We start from the raw sequence: 20,958 nt of genomic DNA on the forward strand, positions 1-20,958 counted from the left end.
ATCTGGCTGTTGTGCTGGAAGCTTGTCAGGCTTGTTCACAGGTACTGAGGCACTGACAGATCTCACTGGTCAAGCAGAGCAGAGATAAGCACAGAGATTCTTGGGTTACATACAATTAAAATTCCAAGAGAGATGTGTTGATTTCTGTCCCTCTTCCCACTGTTCCTAGAATGTAGTCAGGTTTATTAATGGTTTTAATACCATTTGAATAAAACAAATTCAAATAAAAGTTGGGCGTTCTTTGTCCCCCAGCCTTTCCCAATAGAAAATGGTTAAAAAAAGTCACGAGTTAAAATTGCTTTTCCCTGCTTTGTTTTGCAGGCAATCCTCTGCTGGTAGCAAAGGGAAATTCAAGAAATTCCATTTCTATTCCAAAGTTCAGGAGGAGCTGTGTGACCCATGGGAAGCCCCGTGCACAGAGCTAATTTTTAACGAGCCTATGGATGTAGGGTTGGGGTAATTCCCAAAAGAGTGTAGTTATTGGTTATCACAGCTGACTGAAAAAATCAGCTTGTTTTTATTTGTTCAAAAAAGCAATAGGAATTTTCCATGCTCCAGAGATGTTGTTAATTACTCTTTTGCTGTCAGGTTCCAAGGATTTGGCCATTAGGTGGAGAGCAGTGGAGGCAAGTCCTGCTCTCTGCATGTGACATATTTTAGCAATGTATTAAACATGCTCACTGACCACAGCATATTTTCCAAACACACAGAGGAATTAAATGCATTAGACCAGATGTTGAAGTGCAGAACAAAAGCATCTTTATTATAAAGACAGCATAAGTTACAAACATCCCAGGACAGAGACTGTGCAGGCTTCATCTTGCCTCTGCTCTCAGTAAAACCAGTAAAAATCTCAGCAAATCAGTAAAATCCTGATTTGTCCTGGCCTCTGGGTGAAGTTTCCTGCCCTGGAGGTTTAGAATTTACTCATCCCTGATCATTTTGTAGGTGGCCCTTGCCATGTCCCTCCCCAGAGCAGCCTGGACAGTGTTTTCCTCAACTGAACAAGTCTCATTTTCTGCAAAGTGACAGGAACTCTCCTATTCTGGTGTTTCCTGTATATTTATCTTGCCTTTCCTCTGTTGCCACACAAAACCCTCCAAATTGTCTCCACGCCAGCCTGATTTCAAATGAGGCAACTGTTGAAATCTGATCCTTCTACAGTGAAGCTGAATCATAATTCTTGCAACACAGGATCTAAGGATAGGCACAAACTGCTTCTGGAGAGTGAGGAGTAAAGCTTTGAGATGGAAAATGGGGGCAGGAGCCTTTATTCTACAATCTCTTCTCCATTTAGCTCTGCTGAGCACAGGAAAACCAATTGCTTAATTGAAGGGATGCTCTGAGTCCACACACGAGTCCTGAAAGCCTTGATGTGTCCCAGACTTGGATAAACACATGGAACAGCACATGGCTGACTGCATAAAAGTCTGTGGGCATGAAGGAAAACAAGCTCTAAGTGCATCTCAGGAATATATTGATTTATTTTTCAGTCAATATTGGGATGTAAATCTGTCCCTGCTTGCTGAGCCCAGGTGGGATCAGTTGGAGGTGGCTTCTGGTGCTCGTCAGGTGCAGCCAGTGTTGGTATCTGAATTATTTCATGACAATAGGCAGCAGCAATGGGTGATGTCAGCCTCCCAGAACGTCTCACCACTATTTTTGCTGCTCTGTTTTCCTTGGCAAAATGTGTTTGTACGGTCTTGCACCTTTTTTTTCTCTCCCACTTCCTTGACTCATTCTTTTTCCATAAGAAACCAGGCTGCAGGAGCTCTCCCAGTTTAATGGCGACCGACAGCCTTTTCCTCTTGAAATGTTTGATACCAGCCTGCTGAAGGCAGAAAATACAGGGGAGAGGGGAAAAAAAAGCTCTGAAATCTATTTTGTTCAGGTCCAGACTTCAGACTGCCTTGTTCTGCATCAGTTGTGGAGCTGGATTATTCTATTTTTAAGTAACTGCATCATCTCCAACAATATTGGGTCAACTACTGGTAGGGTAGGGCTTAAAGAAATATTTAGGCTATGATAATCCTTCAGGAAAAATCTCCCTCTCCCAACTGTATATAATTTTTCAGCTGTTTGTGTATGTCCTTGTTCATTTTCCCTCTGAAGGGAGAGCTCTGCTTCTAAACTTGAGCAATGTAGGTTGAGATCACACACCAGGCAGTGCATTCCTGACCTTCTGTCTCTGCCACATGAGTTGTTTGAGGAATATCAAGTAGTTACAGTGAATTCTAGAAGTCAAACCCAAGGATTAGCGTGCTCCAAAAAAACATGTTTGGATGTTTTCCCCTATGCTAAAAGATTATTGTATGTTAAGGAATTTTTTGGTGATGCATAAATCACGTTGCTCAATGTGGAGTTAAGAGTTCAGTTCAGGTTGGAGGTTTGATTTTGCAATAAAGACAATACTCAAGTTTAGGCGTTTAAAAACATCAGAAATGTATTTCACCTCATGTTTTTATTGATAGTTCAGTTGTCCTCTGCTTACAGAAGGCCATTTTATATCCCCAAAGCCAGGGTGAGTGGTTGTTACAGAGCTGGGAGTGGAGCTCCTCATGCTGGGGCTGCACTTGGACTCTGACTAATTGATGTTGTCAGCTGTTAAAAGTTAACTTTTATCTTCTCTCCAGGTTGAAATCAGTATTTCTTTGTCACCCTCATTGTCTCCTTTTCCCTGCAATAAGCCTGATCAGGAGAGATCTGAATTGCTGTGATAGGATGGAAGGGGACAGGAGGCAGCACAGAGCTGCTCTGGCTGCATGGAAGGTGGCTCCTGGAGCCTGCTCTGTCACAGCCTTCTGTGCACATCTCAAACTGCTCCTGGCTGGGCTTTGGGATCCATGGCCCCCATTCCTTCCCCTTGTGCTCCACAGGGAGCACTCCCAGCTCACCCAGAGTGAAGGGGGTGCTCTGTGGATTTACCTGTGGCTCTTTTGGAGTTCATCTCACAGAGCATTCTTTGATTTCCTGTGAGCAGTTTTAGTTGTGTCTACACCATCTGCCTTCATCCCATATTCCCCTAAAATAATGGATATCAAGCATTTAACCTGAGGGCTTTATCCTGAAGCTGCTGAGTGATTTTCTAACTTTGGTCTTGTTTGGATTTCCTGCCTGTTTTCCTCAGTGAGGAGGTGGAATCACTCTGCTTGCTCCCTACCTAATTAACTGCTGAGCCTGTTGATTAAATTCATTCAAATTTGACAAAGCTATTTAGAGATTTTATTTACAGTGGTGTCTGCATAGAAGAGACTCATTGATGCTTCCTCCAGGAGCAGTGAGAACAGCTGAGGTACAGCCTGGATCTCTGGGAAATAAGGCTTTGTTTTGTTCCTTGGTAATCCATAAAATCCCAGAATTTGTGTTGCAGGAGATTTAAAGCTCATCTCATTCTACCCCTGCTACCTTCCACTAGCCCAGGTTGCTCAGAGCCCCATTATTTATCTTGCTTTTATTTATCCTTGTGTTAAAAACAAAGATTTGTGTGCTGGGCAATACAATTTCCTTATTAAACAGTAGGAAATGAGCAGTTTTCTGCTACAATAGGATTTGACAAAGAACACTTAATTTGGAGTAGTCCATTCAGTTTGGCTTCAGTGGGAGCTGGATGATACTTTTGTTTATAATTAATTTAATCAAGCTACTTGGAAAAATTTAAATTCTAAGAATAGGATGCTGGTAAATCCAGCAGTGCCAAGGATTTTACCTCTCTGTAATGCAATCCTCAGGCACATTCCTGATCTTGGGTAAGGACAGTGTAATCATCACTATCTACAGTGAGATTATCAACTCCTATTTAATATTCTCTGCCTTTTTCCATGGCTCTCTCAGGAGGCCACACATAGGATGTGCATTCCTAGAAGGGTGTTCCCAAATCTTTGGAGTCCTGGAAGTGCCTTCAGTGGCACAGGAGCTGTTAATGAAGGTAAAATTAATGGTCATTACCTCAACAGCTCTGGAAGCAGCAGCATGACCTTCTTCCCATCATGGAAACAACAAAGCAACTTCAGCTTTTAATTAAAATCGCATTAAATGGTGAAAAACAGTTTTTTCTCAGATCTTAATGGTAATGGCTTCATACAGCCCATCTTCTGAGGCAGAAAAAAGGTGTTGGGAGAGCTTTTCCTGTGGTGGAACTAATGCTTAAACCTGCTTTGTTACTGAAAATCCTTAATTAAAAGCAGGAGATGAAATTTAAAATGTAAGAAATTACTGAGGGATACGTAATTCAAGACTGAGAAAAAACCCCAAAATATCCCAAGCAGGTACATTTTTAACTGCTGCTTTTTGCCTCCTGGCAAATTCCTGCTGCAAGCTGAAGTGGCTCAGTGGGGCTGGACATTGCTGTGTCTGCTGCCTGCAGATTGAGAGGGGGATGTGAGAAATGCTCAGAAATGCTCAGCTGTTCCTCGTGCCTTCAGAATGCAGCACCCTGGAACATCTGGGCATTTCTGAAATAGCCCATTTTGCTGCCATCTTAAACAGGGCCATGCAAGAATTTAGGAAAGAATCTAAAATAAATGGCTTGCTTATCCTAGCTAGGCCCACATAGCCCTTAAACAAAATTGGATAAAAATTGGCACTTTAGAGAAGCAAATAGGAGTGATTCACACACTTATTCCTAGAAATCCAGCACATCCCTGCCCATTTTACATACTGTCACCACTGTACTAATGACTAAATGGCAATTTTCTGGTGCATGTCATGCTCAGGAAGCTTTTACAGCTGGTTAGTTGTTAGCTGGTAAATGTTCCTTCCCTTAACAGTTTATTCCTAAATCCCCCCATTTTGCAAAGCACATTTTTCATTTCCATCTACCTTTCCATTTAGATGAATTCTTGCTTCCAAAAGCTGAGGGTAATAGGCTTAAAGTACAATAATTTTCTCAATAGGTAGCTGGAGTTTTCAGAGGTATCTGAATATACAAGTTAAAAATGGTGTCATCTCTCACATAGTTTTGGGTCCAGACCTGCAAATTTCTGGGTATTTAAAATAAATCTGAGGTTTCTTGCTTGCCTTTGATGTCAGCATTAGAATTCTCACTGGGGGCTTTTCTCTGCAGACATGGGAGCCTGTGATTTTGGAAAGAATCAGACTGCAGCAGGGAAAAGATACCAAATAACTGTAGGACTGGAGAAGTGGGTGATCTTGGGAATTGGAAATAAATAAATGAAATTGGGGCTGTACAGCCTGCCATGAAGCTGGGGAGGGATTCTTCATCAGGAACTGCAGTGACAGGATGAAGGGAATGGCTTCAAACTGAAGGAGAGTTGGTTTGGGATGGATGCTAGGGAGGAATTCTTGGCTCTGAGGGTGGCAGGCCCTGGCACAGGGATGCCCAGAGCAGCTGTGGCTGTCCCTGGATCCCTGGAATGTCCAAGTGCAGGACACTGGGGCTTGGAGCACCTGGGACAGTGGGAGATGTCCCTGCCCACGGCAGGGGTGGCACTGGATGAGCTTTAAGGTCCTTTCCCATCGAAACCATTCCATGATTCCATGATCTGAAAGAACAAATGTGAGGAGAGCCAAAGCAGTGGAATTTTGTCCATTAATTCAGTTATTTTGGGGTTGTTTAAAGGAAGTTGTTCTCGTGGTTAATGACAGCTTAATGGAGTTTTGATGAACGGCGTCTGTTGGGAAATGCCAGAGCAGAGCCTGATCTGGGACCTGCATGAAGAGATTGCTGGGGAAGGGAAGCATCTGGAGCTGTTCTTGAGTTGCTTTTGGGGACTCAGTTGAGAATGAAATCTCATTTGTGGGTTGTAGGCAGTGGGAACTGGGAGGAGTTTGAGGGGTGCTACTGCCCCAAACCCTCTGAACGTGGTCCCATGGAATTGTGGATCTGATCTGTTCCTTTGTGCCACACAATTAGAGGAGACAAATAGTCAACTTTGGCATTGTTTAGGTGCTTTGAATTTTCATTTCTAATTTAATTTTCTCTTGTTCTCTTAAGCTGGGGAGTCACAGGCTGTAATTATGCAAGACAATGCTTTTGATTAAAGTAAATTTTCTTTCTTGGGTGCACAGAAATGCTAAGCTAAAAGGTTAATGTTTCATTTGCTTTCTGGCTTGTTCTTTTATTTCTCCCTGGAAAAAAGAAGGAGAGGGCTTGCTGTGCTGCATGATTTCCCTGCTTGGAGTGGATGCATTTCATCAGTGGAGGGTGTGGGTGCTATTTTTAACCATCACTCAGAGGGGCAGCCCTGCTAAAATTACATCATTAATATCCCCAGCTGAAAGGAAATGGCAGAAAACACAACAGGGCTTTGGAGTTTCTCCCTATTGTGTTTTCCACTCCTGGGGGTGAATTATTCCAGGTGTATCATTCCAGCAGAGTTGTTTACAGTCAGTTCTTGTGAAGAGGCCTGAGGAAAAGTGTGATAAGTGAATTTGTCTGCAAAACCAGCAGGTATTAAATAGGTCTTAGTGGCTTGGAGAGCTCCTAGTTTGTATTCCTCCCTGTCCCTGTTATTAAGGAGTTCAGGGATTTGCTGGATATCCAACTGTTGCACAAGAAAGTGGAGACCTAGAGCTTTAAACATGAATTTTTGCTAGAAGTGGGGTTTGTTCAATTCTATAGGCCCTGCTAAAGGATCTACTGGTGAGTCTGGAGATTCAGGGCTTGGAGTTTTTAGTGGATGGGGTCTGGTGTTTTTTGCATTCTTTTTAGCTCAGTTTCTGGGCATTCTCATTGCCCTGGCAAATATCCATAAAATCAGCTTTGGGCTTTTCCCTCCTGTGCTTGCTTCATAGATGTGTTACAGTTATCCAGGAGTTGTGTGGTGTCTCCGAATCAGTTTAACTGCTGAGTTAGAACTTCCTTCTGCCCCTTTGAATCACTGGTCAAATCTTGTCTGGGATCCAGAAAGAAGGAACAATGAGTTGTACAAAAGTAGAAAAGGGAACAAGAATATTAAAGCCTGAGAACAGAGACACGAAAATTGCCACAAAAGGGGAACCTCACAGAAGTGACTGAGCAGGGATATTTGTTCCTCACTGAGCTGAGCACTTGAATGCATTTGTGGCTCTTGGCAAGACTGTCTGTACTCAAGGATTTTCTATTCCACATGAGTCCCTCAGTCTGGTGTTTTTACATAGCGTGCTAAGAGAATTTTTTTGTTGTTGTTAACAAGGCTATAATTCCTTAGAAAATAAAAATTGAAGCTGCTATAAAATGACTTTGTCCTTGCTGCTCCTGCCTGTTATTGCAGCCTTAGTCATGAGTTTCCAGTGCTGAGCCTGGTCTCAAAAATGCAGCAAACAGCACGTGCTTATTTACAGGAGCATTAAACCCTGCTGGCCTGGAGCAGCCCTTCCAAAGCAGGCAAGCTGCTTCCTTCATCTGCCTTGGAGTCTGAAATGCTGCATTTCTCTGCACTTGGAATCCCTTAAGTCCTTTGGGTAGGGGCAGGAATCCTTGGAGCCATCTGATCCCGGGGCTGTGGTGTTTTAGCACCAGATGCCCTTCGAGCCAGGGCACGTTGGCTGAGCAGCTGCAACCTCATCCCCTCCCTCTGGGCTCCAGCCATGCCGATATATGGTTACAAACTGCACCCTCAGGCTGCACAACAAACACCCCTGTGCTGGGAGAAATGTATATTTATATATGGAGCACTCAGCTCCTGCCTTGGGGACTCAAAGCTGAAATCCTGCCGGGCAAATCCTCATCAGATGCAGTTGGGGTTGGGTTCTTGTGGGGTGTTTGAATAGAGCAACAAAGATTTTGATTAGCTGAGTGGTCTTAAAATCTTTATTCACTCATGAAGTGAGTAAAATCTTGGGTGGTGGAGGGAAACTGATGGGTAATAACAGCTTTAGCTCAGTTGCCCTTTTTCTCACCTCCAGCCAAGGTGGTTTGTGGTTGGTTCAAGCTGCACCCAAAGGTGCTTTGTATTTCACTGGGTGTTGCTGTGAGACTGCATTTGTCCATTGGTATTTAGGACACTGCTCCACACTTCAAAGCAACCCCAGCTCAGGTCCCCAGCTGTGGTGGCCACCTGAATGTGTCACTTTTTGCCTGTTTTTGATTTCCCTTCTGAGGTTGGAATCCTCTCTCTGAGCTCAGGGTAAGCGGCTGCTCCGTGCAGACCTCAAACTTCAAAGCCTTCAGCTCAGCTGGGTTGGGATATTTGGGATTTAGGGAAGTCTGGATTTCTGGGATTTGGTGCTCTTTAGCAAAAACCTGAAAGTTTTCTGTCAGTTTTTCCATGGAAAACTGACTTTGCATGTGTAATTTTGTAGGTGAATACAACTTTCAGATCAGAATTAATCGTGAGGCTCACCTTGGGTTTGAAGGGGCTCAGGGAATTTTATGTGCCAGAGAAAATCCTTTCTGGGGAGAAGCAGGAGATTTCTCTATGATGAGCAAAGCTCCTCTTTAAGAATGAGAAACAAAGCCAACATTTTGTTTAAAAGTGCTCTAAGAATAGTAAATAAAATAAGCACTCCATCAGATAAAACCAGACTAAATATACAACTGCATCTTGCTTACACGGAGAGTAAAATTATTTATATCCAAAGTTGAACATTTCTCTTGATTTCAGAGATGTTTTTGTTAGATAAGTTCAACACAGGCAGCCTGCTTATTTAAATTGCCTGTACAAGGCTGGATGTTAATGGTTCCTGGAGCTGCCCTTCACCCCAGAGTCTGGGCTTTGCTCACTTCTGCAGGAATTCTTTTCCATGTTTCTGAGCTAACTGGGAGAAGGAAAATGAGTCACTGAGCATATGAAGTTCAAAACTTAACACTTCTCACTTGGATGCAAACAGTTGATTAGCTGCAGTCCCAGGTGGAATTAGGCAATAAATCCAGTGTGCAAATGGAATTCTGGAGCACTTGAAACATGCAGCCCACAAGGCACAAAACCTGAGCACGAGTTGAACCTCACTGGGACTGATCTCTCTGAATTTGTTGTAGAATACCTTAAAACCTTCAGTGTTGCACATATTTACCTAAAATCATGCTTGAAAATGCTGTGGTATCAAATCCCATCCTTCAGGATTGCTTTTTCTCTTCCTTCTGCCTGCTAGCCCAAAGAGCTGCATCTGTCCTTGCTTAAAGCTGTTGGAATTAAGGAATATATGGCTGGGTTGTCCCTGATCTCAGACTCCTGCATTCTTTTCTGGCTCTATCCACAACTTTCTGCACCCAGAGCTCCATTCCACATTTCACAGCAGATCCTGGGGGATGTTCCCAGGCCAGCACCTGCCCAGTGCCATGTGTTGGTGCTCAAATTTAGGAGCTGTTTCACAAATCTGGCCAATCCAGCAGCCCTTTCTGGGTACTTTATTCTGCAAAAGCTTCTTCTGGCCTCAGAAAGAAATAAAAAAGACAATTCATCAGGCAGTTGTATGCTCAGTGGCCATGGCAGGAGGGAGCAGGGATGCAAAGTGCTCCTGGCCTCAAGGATTTGGGCAGAAAACCCTTCAAAACAGTGCTTGAAGCCATGTCTCCTTTTTTTTTTTCAGAGCAGCTGAGTGGTTCTTCAGGATTTTACATTTTCCTGTCCAGTTTTCTCCAGTCTCCAGCACAGGCACTTTGGGGTTTTGGGAAGCTTTTGAATCCAGGGAAGTTGCACAACCCATCTTTAGGTTGATTGACTTTTGTGGTTGGCTGAAGTGCTGACAGGATCATTCAGGATTACTGCAAAAATGCATGAATTCAGTTAAAAGCTGAGGTATATAGGCTTTTTTTAATTATAAATATCTGTTTTGGAGAAACATAAGAAGGTCACTTAGTTGGCAGCTTAAATCAGGCAAAGTGAGGAAATAGCAGGGACATGAGAACTCCTGGTTTGATTGGGGTGAGTGATACAATCCCAGCCTGTTATTGCTTCTCTGGGCTGCCAAAACTCAGCTCATGGCTTTTGGTTTTTAAAATAAGCTGTGTAATTATTTCCTGTGGAATATTGCACTTCATAGGCTCCAGCCTTGCTCTTCAATTAAAGCAGCATTGATTTGTCACCTGAGCTCATGGTGGAGGGATGTGTTGGTTTGGATCTTAAATATTCTGTATGTTGAAATAACCCTTAATTTTCACACAGGAAAATGCTAGATCTGAGAGCTTTTCCTCTGCTGACAGAAATTTTTCATTATGTCCATGAAACTTTAATTTCCAGGGTTTTCCTGTTGAGGAGCAGCCAGCCAGAAGATTTTCTTGCTAACTAGTGAAACTGTTCTGTTTGCTTACAAGTTTTTTCCCAGCTGCACTTTCCTTTTCCATGGAAAAACTGTTGTCTGCTCATCCCCTGTTAGTTTTAAGGGATAGCAGCAGAAAACTGGATGGTGGGTGCTCTTATGAGGCTGAGCAGGATCCAAATGAGTCCAACTGGAATTGTATCTTCCTTTTCCTGTAGAACTTCAATAATTTTAATTTTAGGCCTCTTCACACGGTGTTTTCTCCATCCATAACCACTGCAGGATGTGAAAACAGGTTAATATCTTTATAAATTATCCTTCTGGAGAGGTCTGAGATGTCACTAATACAATAACAAAAGGTCATTTTCACGTGACAACTCAATGCAGTGAACTAGAGAGAATTGCTTTATTCCTACATCTGACTTTTCTAGAAGTAGCAAAGTGAGATGATTTTCAAGAAGAAACATTTGGTTTTTTGCCTGTTTTCCCTCAATATTTGAAACACTTCTCCAAGCTGTTGAGTAGGACCATTTCCCCTTCTTGTATCTCCACAGACAAGCTCATGGCTTGTCAATTAAGTTCATGATGCCTTTTAATTGTTCCACGTAAGGGTGTGTTTGGTGGTTTTAGCCTCCCCAGCAGCAGTTCTGTACCTGCAGCCCTCCCTCAGCACAGAGCACCTCCTGTCCTCCTGCTCTGGACTCTGGCCCATCGGCTGATGCAGATCAGAGATCTCTGGGCAGGTTTGTGCAGCAGTTAATGTGTCATGGAACACGCCAAGGTGTGTTTTTGCTGGCTCTGGAACAGAGCAGAGTTCAAGTGGAATGCTTTCAGTGCCATCCTCCCCAGATACTGAGGGTTCAGAGCCTGCTGGGTGCAGGGCTGGAAGTTGGAAGTGAAGTTTTGGGATGCTCTTCCAGGGAAATCTTTCTCTGAAATCACCTCAGCAGGGCCAGCTCTTTCTTGCCTTTAGTGATAGATCAGATAATTAGAAGATAATATTAGAAGATCTATTAGAATCTTCTAATATCTGTTAGGAGATAATATTGTCATTCTGTGGTTTGTTAAAGGAGTTTTAGTAAATAAACATGAGTCTGACCTGAGCTCCTGGGACAGTTCCATCCCTGGGAGTGTCCAGGGAATCACTGGATGTGGCACTCTGGGCTGGTGGCAGGGTGGGATCTGTCACACCTTGGGTTTGCTGGCCTTGGAGCTCTTTTCCAACCAAAATGATCCTGGGACAGCACCAACACCAAGCTCTTGGCACCCTAAAGATGCTGATCGTGTTTAGATCTCAGTTCTCATCCTACAGACTCAAACCCTATTATTTGATTCTGCAGGTTTTCCTCAGGCCTCCATTATTCCAGTAAAGGAGTAATTGAAGTTTTGAGAAGTAGGAGACAGGGAAATCAAATTTAGAGATGAGAAAACTTAGTCCTTGTTGTGTGTTTGTGCAGAAGAACAGGAGGGTATCCTGAATTTTTATCATAGCCTGGATAAAAAGCTTTAGAAAGATTTAAAAAGTGAAAGCAGCAAGTTTTCTGTAAAACAGCCAAAAAACCCCTGTCTTAAGCTGATACTTGTAAGCAGTCAAAAAACCCAAACAAAACCCCCACAAACCCTTTAATTTCTGGTCTTTGGTTGCTATGAATGTGCTTTGCATGGAGCAAATGAATTATTTTCTCTGTTTTCCTTCCCTCCTGCCTGTGTATGTGGGAATATAAATCCTGCTGGGTTTGTGGGGAGCCTCTGTGGGATTTGTTCCCAGATTTTGGCATCTGCTGGGCAGCAGGAATTGGGTAATGCTGCTTTGGAAGCATTTCTTCAGCACAAAGAGGAGATGATGCCTTGTGAAAGTGGTGGTGCTGCATTTCTGCCCACTTCTGTGTAAACAGGGATGTGGAAAGGATTTTATGAGGTCCCTTTTGTTCCACTTTTTCAGCACAAACTCAGTTGCTTGTCGTGGTGTTTGATGCCTCTTTCCATGAATGAAAATCTAATAAATCTTTTAGTCCAGAGGCCTCACTTACGACTATGGCCTCCTATAGAAAGGATTTTACTTAGGTTTGGGTTTTTTTACCAGCTTAAAAATGACTTGCAGCCTTTCTGCTGTTTTTGGTCAAGTACCACAAAGCAAAATGTTCAAGCCAGTTTCAGGAGACTCAGATTTTGCCATCTGGAGGGTGGCATTTCAGTGCTACATCCCACCCAAACTGATCCTGCATCCAGGGATTTCATCAAAAGAAATCCTCTGGGTATGGAGTGGTGAAATATTGGATTTTATGGAAAAGGGCTGGGCCACAATCAACACTCCTGATTTATCTTGAATTACTTGACTTTTTCAGGAGGAGCACAAAATTCTCAGTTTGGATTGAAGCACTGATCTGTTTAATCCTTTTATTAGGATGGATCCAGAAGCTGTAAAGAGGGAATTATAAAAAGATCAATACCTGATTGATGTGGCTTCCCAAAATGTCTGTTCTGCCCTTGCCCACATCCAGGGCAGGTTTTACCCTGACCTTTACCAGCCAGGAATGGCAAATCCTGAAGGGTTGGAATTGGCCTTTTGCTTTGTGGAGCTGCTGACATTTTGGGAAGAGGAGGAGATCCAAGCTCCTGCTTTTTTGGAGGGGGAGGCCAGAAATCCAGAGGATTTAACACCTGGTGTGAGCAGAGGGAGGGAACTGTGTGTCCCTTCACTGAAGTGAGCAGATGAGAAATGCTCCAATAGCAGCCAAAAGAGTGAAAATCTGGCTGGAAAACAGAAAATAAGAAATATGAAAATGGGAAATAGGGAAAAAACAGGGGGAAAAACCCAGGAAATAGGAAGAATAGGAAAGCAGAGCTCATAAAATGTCTGCAGGCTGTGTTTTCCCTGGCTGCTGGGAGGCAGGGCTGGAGAAGCAGACGAGGTGACGTCCCTGCTGTCCTGGCTGTGGCTCCTGGCTGTGCCTCAGTGCTGGAGCATTCCACACTCAGCCTTCCATGCTGCATACAATGAAATGTACTCCAAAACGACATGGAAAATGCTTCTCTTGTGTTTAAAGAAAGCAGCAAATGGTAATAATTTTAAAAAACCCCTTAAGGGAGGATGCCAGAAGGTCTTGGGAGCGCTGAGGGTGCCACAGCCCTGCTGGAGCTTCTCCTGCAGCCCTGGGCTTCTTTTCCTCTCCCCCTCTCCTGGGGATCTCATCCAGCTGTTCCCCTTACCTGCTGGAATTTCCCAGATATTTCTGGATAAATCTTCACAGCAAAAAGCCTCGTGTGCCCCTTTGACAGTGCAAATAAACTCTGGGAATCTCCTGAATTAGGAACTTTAACTTTTTGTGCCCCCTGGGTTGGGAAGTTGGAGTTTTGCTGAATTCAGCATCCTGAAAAGCCATCAGTATCATGTGTCCTTAATTCTGTACAAAGGGTTTTCTGCTCCTGCACTCATTTCTTGGGATACTGAGTAGAGTCAGCTCTTTGAGCTTTTGAGAGTAAAAGCAGTAAATAACAGTAAATAAAAGTCTTTTTTTTTCTTCCCTTTGTACTTGGTGGATGGCACTTTTTCTTCTGGAGTTCTGTAGCACTGATTGAATAAATTTGAGCTTCAGGGTAGGTTTAGGAAGGTTATTTCAATAAAACCAAGCAGAAGTTAAACAACACTCAGAGTAGGTGAGAGGCCACAGAACACAAACATACAGCTTGATAAATTAAACAAGATTTCTTTAGGCAGGTGATGTTTTTCATGGTATTTTAGGTATCTGGGAAAAAATTCCTGGAGCTCTTTGTGTGATATTAGGAATTATCTAGTTGGTTGTCTCCAGGACATGAAGTGCATTTCCTGCTCTAGAACAGAGCTCATCTTACAAGATCAGTGCAGAAATCTTTACCTAAAATCCATTTTTCTAATTGCAGTCCTTTTGCATGGATGAATTCACTGCAGTGGATTTTACTCACTGGGTAAGTTGAGCCCAGACGTTGAGCAGGAAGAGGTTGTGGCACTGTCAGCACCACGAAATCCAGGGCTGATTTAAGGTTTGGTATTAACCCGCAGAGTAAAACAGGAATAGCTTGGGTTTGTGTCTCTGGCTAATCCAATTCTGCTGGAATTGCTGGAGATGAAAAATGAATGTCTGGAAGAGATGGGGTTTGAATCCTTTGGAAATGCCAAACGATAAGAGCAGAAAAGTGATGCTGGGTTTGCTATAAACAACAAATGTTGCGTAACGCTGGCTGTGTTTTTCAAAACCAGATGTTGCAGCACTTGACACCAGGATTTCTGCAAGTTATTTGCTCATCTTTCAGCTGCTTCACCACATTCCCCCTCTCAATATCCATTTTACACATTCTTTCTCATTATAATCCTGTAGTGCTCACAATTCCAATCAATATTCGGTGTATTTTAGCTGTGATCACAACTCAGGGGGCCCTGAATTCTCTGAAATAAATGTACTGAGGTAGATTTTTTTTTAATTAACCTTTTCAAATCTTCATATTCAATCCTTCATGCCACTGAATATTGTCTGGATGGCTCAGCAATGTCTGGTGAGCAGTTTTATCCCTGTGGTGCTCAGCATGTGGCACAAAATCATTTCAGAAGCGTGAGAGGAACCCAGTGAAATCTTTTGAAAGGAACAAACCTCTCCAAAAAGCAGAATGTGCAGGAGAAAGCAGTAAGTAATGAATTGACATTATTCCTAAGCCCAGGGATTGATGTAATTGTAACTGGGAATTACATGGAGGAGGAACAGTTGTGAGGATCAGAACAGGAATATTCATTTTCTCCATGTAAAGACAGGCACAAACATCTGTAGGGCTGAATGTGGGGGCTTTCAAAATTTTCACTGCAAACAAGACTCAAATAAGAGATTTTTAAGCAGCCAAGACCCAGGTGGCAACATTTGTAAATGAGCAAGACCTGCTCTGGAGCAGAACCTGCTGGTCCCCCCTGAGACCCCACGTGCAGAGCCGAGTCCAGCTTTGGGATTGCCTTTGTCAGGAATGCTGGAATGAGTCCAGAGGAGGCCACGGGGCTGCTCCTGGCTGGAGCCAGGCTGGGAGAGCTGGGGATGCTCAGCTGGAGAGGAGAAGCTCCAGGGAGAGCTCAAAGGGGCTCCAGGAGAGCTGCAGAGGGACTGGGGACAAGGATGGAGGGACGGGACACAGGGAATGGCTCCCACTGCCAGAGAGGGGGTTTAGAAGGATTTTGGGAAGGAATTGTTCCCTGTGGGAAGGTGAGCCCTGGCACAGGTGCCCAGAGCAGCTGTGGCTGCCCCTGGATCCCTGGCAGTGCCCAAGGCCAGGCTGGATGGGGTTTGGAGCAGCCTGGGATGGTGGAAGGTGTCAGGGTTGGAACTGAATGGGCTTTGAGGTCCTTTCCCACCCAAACCATTCTGGGATTCTCTGAGGACACAATAAAAAAGATTGAAAAGGCCACAGCGAAACCTTCAGGCCACAACTGTTGGGAAACAGAGGGAACTGAAGCTCCAGAGGGGCTTTGGGTGGAGCCTCCCTGGGGACAGGCAGGGGAGGTGACAAAAGCCACGTCCCTGTTGCAATGGTGCTGCTGTAACTTCACTGCAGTGCTTTGTTGGGCACTCAGGAGGAAATTCCATGGATAAACATTGGTTTGAGTCTTACTGATAAGAAAAAGTTAATAATAAATAGTCCTGAAAACAGAATAACAGCTTGTAAATGGTGATTCTCTGGAAATAAAGTGACAGAATTCTGGGCTGTCCTTGTTAGGACTGCTCAGTGAAAACACACCATGCATAGCATGTGTTCCTTCAGGCTCCTGGCACTCACAGGTGAAATTTTAGTGACTCTGGGTTGGGATAATTCTGCTTTTGGAGTTTTAAGCCAATGTAAATTGGCTTTTTGTAAGAAAAAATCCATGTGTGTATCCCCATGTGTGCAGTCAGGAGGCAGGAGGAATTTATAAGAGAATAGAAAGTTGATGAAATAAAGGCTTTTCGTGGTGAATTCCTGATCTGGGTGTCTTGGGAAGTGGGAGTCTCCAAGAACTCAGCACACCAAATACCTGATGTGTAAGATGACCTGGCCTGCCATTGCATCCTTTGCACACTCAAATCCTGGTTTTACTTACACCTTATTCCAGTGGAGGCTGAAGTTTTCTGTGAAAGTGCAGGAAGGGAGGAGTCAGGATGTGAACAGAGCTGTGAAACCACACTGAACTGGTAAAACCAGGCCCTGAAAACATGGAGAGTTCTTCCTCATCCCACTTTCCCTGGAAGGGATGCTGTTTATTCCTTGATGTTATTAAGATAATTCCGTGTGTGTGTAGTGTGTTATTACAGAGATGAGTTGGGTGATAAAAACTTTGCTTGGAGTGGATTATTTGTGTTGAAACTGCTTGGAATGAAGCTTTCCCAAGGCTGGAAAATAGCATGAAGTGGTGGTACCAACATTCCTGAGGGAGGATGTTGGAACTGGGCACCTGGAGCACCTCCACAGGTCATGGGATGCTCTCAGAGCAAGGCCTGGCACTTCCCAAAAATCATCACTTCTGCCTGTATTTAGGAACATCCTCCTCATTTGTCTTCTCTCTTTGTTTTTCCCTAGTGAGTGTCGAAAAAGTGGAATTAAAGGGGCTGGCACACAAGAAGAATGAAAGAAATGTTGAGTATTCCTTTGAGGTAAGTTTGGGTTCATCATTCAGGGGATGAATTCATCCCCTGGGGCAATGGCACCCGATGAAGTGGGTGCTGCTTAGCAGATGAAAAACTGCTTTTCTCCCAGCTGGAGTGAAGTATTCCAAAATTTGGGATGCACAGCCCAGAAAACAGCTTTGGTTTTTTTGATGAGACAAAGTGGGGGGTGAGAAAAGGAGAACCTAAAAGGAGCCAGGCAAGAGAATCCCAATTACCCACAACTTTCACCAAGTTATTCCTTAAAACTCCTCAGCATCTGTTGGGATTTTGGCAGCATTCTGCAACCTCTGCAGGACTGGATTCATGGAAAATGTCCCAAATTTCCTGAATCCCCAATTGTTCCAAATGTCATCCATCACAGACAGGATTTTTCCAAGGGCTTTTCAAGCTCTGTATGAAGCCTGCAGTTGTCTCCACTCCAATTAAGATCTCGTGAAACTTCTTTTCCTATTACAAATTTTTCTATAAATAACAGAAATTACTGTACCCAGTGTTTGCCTCAACAGCTTGAACTGAAGGAAGAACAGAGACTTAGCTGAGTTGATAAATTGCTGTTTGCTGGGTTAAAAACCCAATTATGGAATGGTTTTGTTCTGTTCAGGAGCTTGGGAATAGCAGGTCAATGGATGGAGCAGTTTAGTGTTTGCAGTGCTATTGTTTCCCCCATTTACAGTTCATGTTATTGTTTTATAAGTATTGAAAATTCAAGTTAAAACAGAAGTCATGACAATTGTTGAGTTATTACAGAACTAGAAAAAAAGAGAATTATTTCCTGTACTTTCTGAAATTCCGTGTGAATTTAAAAAAATACTTATTTACCACAAACTTTTAAAAAAAACCAACCCACAAACTTGGTAAAACTGCTCAAGTTTTTCTGTCTTCTTTTCTTTCTCCCCCCTTTTTTTTTGTGTAACAGCTCTGCTGAGAGGAAATTCCTCCCTTATGTAATATATTTTGAAATCCTCTCCTCTCCCCACTCGTTTTGGCAGCTTTTGGATGGCTGGAAAAACTTTGTGTATGTTTGGAGTTGTCATTGAAACGAATGTCATGTGAGAGGCTGCTCTGTGATCCCCAAACTCCCACCCAGCTCCTTCCCCTATGGATCAGCTGCCTCCCAGATGCTCCAATGGATATTTTTGATCCATAGGGATTCACCCCTGGCCTGTCTCAGGCTGATTTTCCTCAAGCCAAGAAATCTTGATTTTTGGCTCAGTTAAACTTCATCTCCCAAGCAATAAATGCTTCAACATCCAAGGATGTTGTGACTTGTTTGTGTAGGAAGAGATAGTGAATATTCCCTTTTTTTAGAGCAGGGACAAGATGGAGTCTGGAGCAGGAGCTGCAGGTTTCACTGGGAAGGTTTTGCCTGATTTTTGCTGCCATTCCCAATTTCTGTGGCATATGGAGTTGATTAATTAGCAATAGGCAGCCTTGTGTGGGGGAGCTGTTCCTGTTGGAAAGCAGATCCTACAAACCAGCTGTTTTCTTTAACAATAATGAGGGGAAAAAATTCCATTACTCTGTGGTTGCTTGCTTAACTCTGGATGTCTGCAGTGTGTAAGGGCTGTGTAAACTCTGAGGGGCTCTTCTGAACATCCAGAGGAGTTGATAAATGTAAAAACAGCAAGAATTGGGCAGCAATTTTGTCCTTGTGCACAAAAAAAAATTATTTCCTTCTTGATGTCACCCATCACAACATCTGTGAGGGACAGTTGATACCAATTACTGAATTTTGAGGAACCAAATTAAATTAATTACTAAAGTAAACCCTTCTTGCTCTTCCCCAAGGTCCTGTGGTCTGATTCTTCAGTGACGTTGGTAACCAAATCTTCTGCTGAAGTGACTGAATTTATTTCAAAGGTAAAGACAACAAGAAAAACACTTTGAAAAGGAAAAAATATTTTGTCCCTCTCTCTAATTTCGTTCAATGATACTTCTCAAAACGTGCCAAGATAATTCAGATTGAATTTCATAAAATATTTGATTTATAAGTTGCAGTGGCTTGAATCTCACAGAAATAAGACTTTTCACTTTTATTTTGTCCTATCCTCCCCCTTTAGCTGTCTCAGCTGTATCCAGAAGAAAACTTGGAGAAATTCATTCCCTGCTTAGCTGGTCCAGATTCATTTTACCTGGAACGGAACCACATGGACCTGGAATCAGACCTGAGGTATGCTGCCATTTTGTGGGGTTTTTGTCTTGACACTGGGCTTTTTTCACTAAGAAAAAGAAAAAAAAAAAGGAAATAGAAATATTATCTCCATATTCTAAATTACTTCAAAGAAATTAGAGTCTGATCCTAAGCTTTTTTCCCTGGATGTTCCATTAATTCCAGTCCATAACAATTTTTCAGGAATTCTTTCTTCAGAAATACAGATGGTAATAATATTGTGTATTAAGCTTCCTGGAGAATTGATATTTCCTCATTCCTTGTGAAGAACAAATAGAGGATCACTGGCTTTGAAAATGTTTGTTTTGGACTCAAAAATAACCAGAATTGTTTAAAACAACCACTCAAAACTCAGGAAAAAAGAGAAGCCTGAATATTCACCCATCTGTATTGAGGAATGGGTTTTGGGGATTTTTTTTCTCCTTTCTCAGAATTTTGATTCTCTCAGTTGTTTTGGGTTATCTTGGTGTTTATTTTACTTTAATTTTTAAAAGTTAGGTATGTATTTAGCTGTTATTAAAAGATTACATTTTTGGAAGCTATTAACAGCTAAGAAGTGTTTTGAAGCCTTATCTTGTACCTCCTCAAATTATCACAAATCATCTGGCCATTATTTAATACAAACCAGTATTTTAAGTATCATAATCTGTAGCAGATCACATCAGGTTTGTCTTTCTAAATGTGATTTTCCTAGGAAAATTGGAGTGACTTAAATCCCTTTCAGCTGCTACTGTCTTCATCTACACAAAACGAGATTATTGTAATATTAATATTATTCTGATCCTAATATGTTATTATTATAAAATTAAATGACACTTTAAAATATTAATTAAATTTATTAGAGCTTCTCCTTTCCATTTTTTTTCCCCTAAGCCATGGTGGATGTTGGTTTTCCATAGGCAGCAGCCAGCAGGTGCATGCCTGGATTATTTTTCATGGCAGGCAGCATTCCCATTGCCTTGCTGTGCTCCAAGGAGAGCTTGGGAGGCTGCAGGGAGCAGCAGCCTCTCCAAATCTGGGTTAATGGAGCAGCAAGTGCACTGCCAGAGCTCAGCTCCAAGGTGCTGCTCAGCTGTGAAATTCAGCACTGAACTCTGGGCTTTCCAGCTGGGAAACACCTCTGGGTGTGTGAGGTGCAAAGCTTTGGGAAATTGGCATTTTTTTGTGGAATTCTGGGATGGTTTGGGTTGGAAGGGACCTCAAAGCTCATCCCTGCCATGGCAGGGACACCTTCCACCATCCCAGGCTGCTCCAAGTCCCAATGTCCAGCCTGGCCTGGGCACTGCCAGGGATGCAGGGGCAGCCACAGCTGCTCTGGGCACCCTGTGCCCCCCCACCCTCCCAGGGAAGGATTTCTCCCAAATATTCTATCTAAATCCATCCTCCTCCAGCTCAAAGCTGTCCCTCCTTGTCCAGTCCCTCCATCCCTTGTCCCACAGCCCCCTGGTGGCACTGGAATGCTGCTAAAAGGGCTCTTTTCCCTTAAAAGAGGCACAGGGAAAACGTGACAGAAGTTTTCCCCTAAACTGCCAGACTCCGCATCTGCTGTTTATCTCCAAGAGGAGGAAATTCAATAACAGATCCATCTCTATTTTATATTCCTCAGGTTCCTGCATTTGAAAGGCAATTTTCAAGTTTACATTTGAACATTTTCTGCCTCAGAAATGTTCAGGGTTGCTGAATGAGGGATCTTTGCTGAAACACTCACCAGAGTGAAAACAACCCGGGGTAGCAGGGTTTGGTATTAAAAATAAGAACATCCATAAATTTCCAGAATTCAGAATCGCATGGTGTGTTTCAGCTTTTAAATTTCCAATCTGATTTCCAAGTGTGTTGTCCAGAGTGCAGTCCTGATGGATTTGGGAGGCTCTAACAGAGCAGGGGTTTTGTTTGCTGCAGGTACCTGGCCCCGTTCCCTTCCCACGTGGTGAAAAATGACCACGTCAGGAAGTTCTTCAGCACTTCATCTCCCTCACAGCAACTTCAGAGCTCAAG

The 20,958-nt window shown here is 43.1% G+C and overlaps 1 protein-coding gene across 1 annotated transcript in view; it reads left to right on the plus strand.

Annotated features, from left to right (window-relative positions):
• The window catches only part of ZCCHC14 (zinc finger CCHC-type containing 14), a 47,565-nt gene that overhangs the window by 16,370 nt on the left and 10,237 nt on the right, over positions 1-20,958 (plus strand). The window contains exons 3-6 of the mRNA XM_039696573.1: positions 16,705-16,778; positions 18,582-18,653; positions 18,854-18,963; positions 20,863-20,957. Coding sequence (XP_039552507.1) covers positions 16,705-16,778; positions 18,582-18,653; positions 18,854-18,963; positions 20,863-20,957 — 351 coding nt within the window. The remainder of the gene's footprint in view (positions 1-16,704; positions 16,779-18,581; positions 18,654-18,853; positions 18,964-20,862; position 20,958) is intronic.

Source organism: Passer montanus, unplaced genomic scaffold (genome assembly GCF_014805655.1).
Source record: "Passer montanus isolate IOZ18808 unplaced genomic scaffold, ASM1480565v1 scaffold98, whole genome shotgun sequence".
Taxonomy (NCBI): Eukaryota; Metazoa; Chordata; class Aves; order Passeriformes; family Passeridae; genus Passer; species Passer montanus.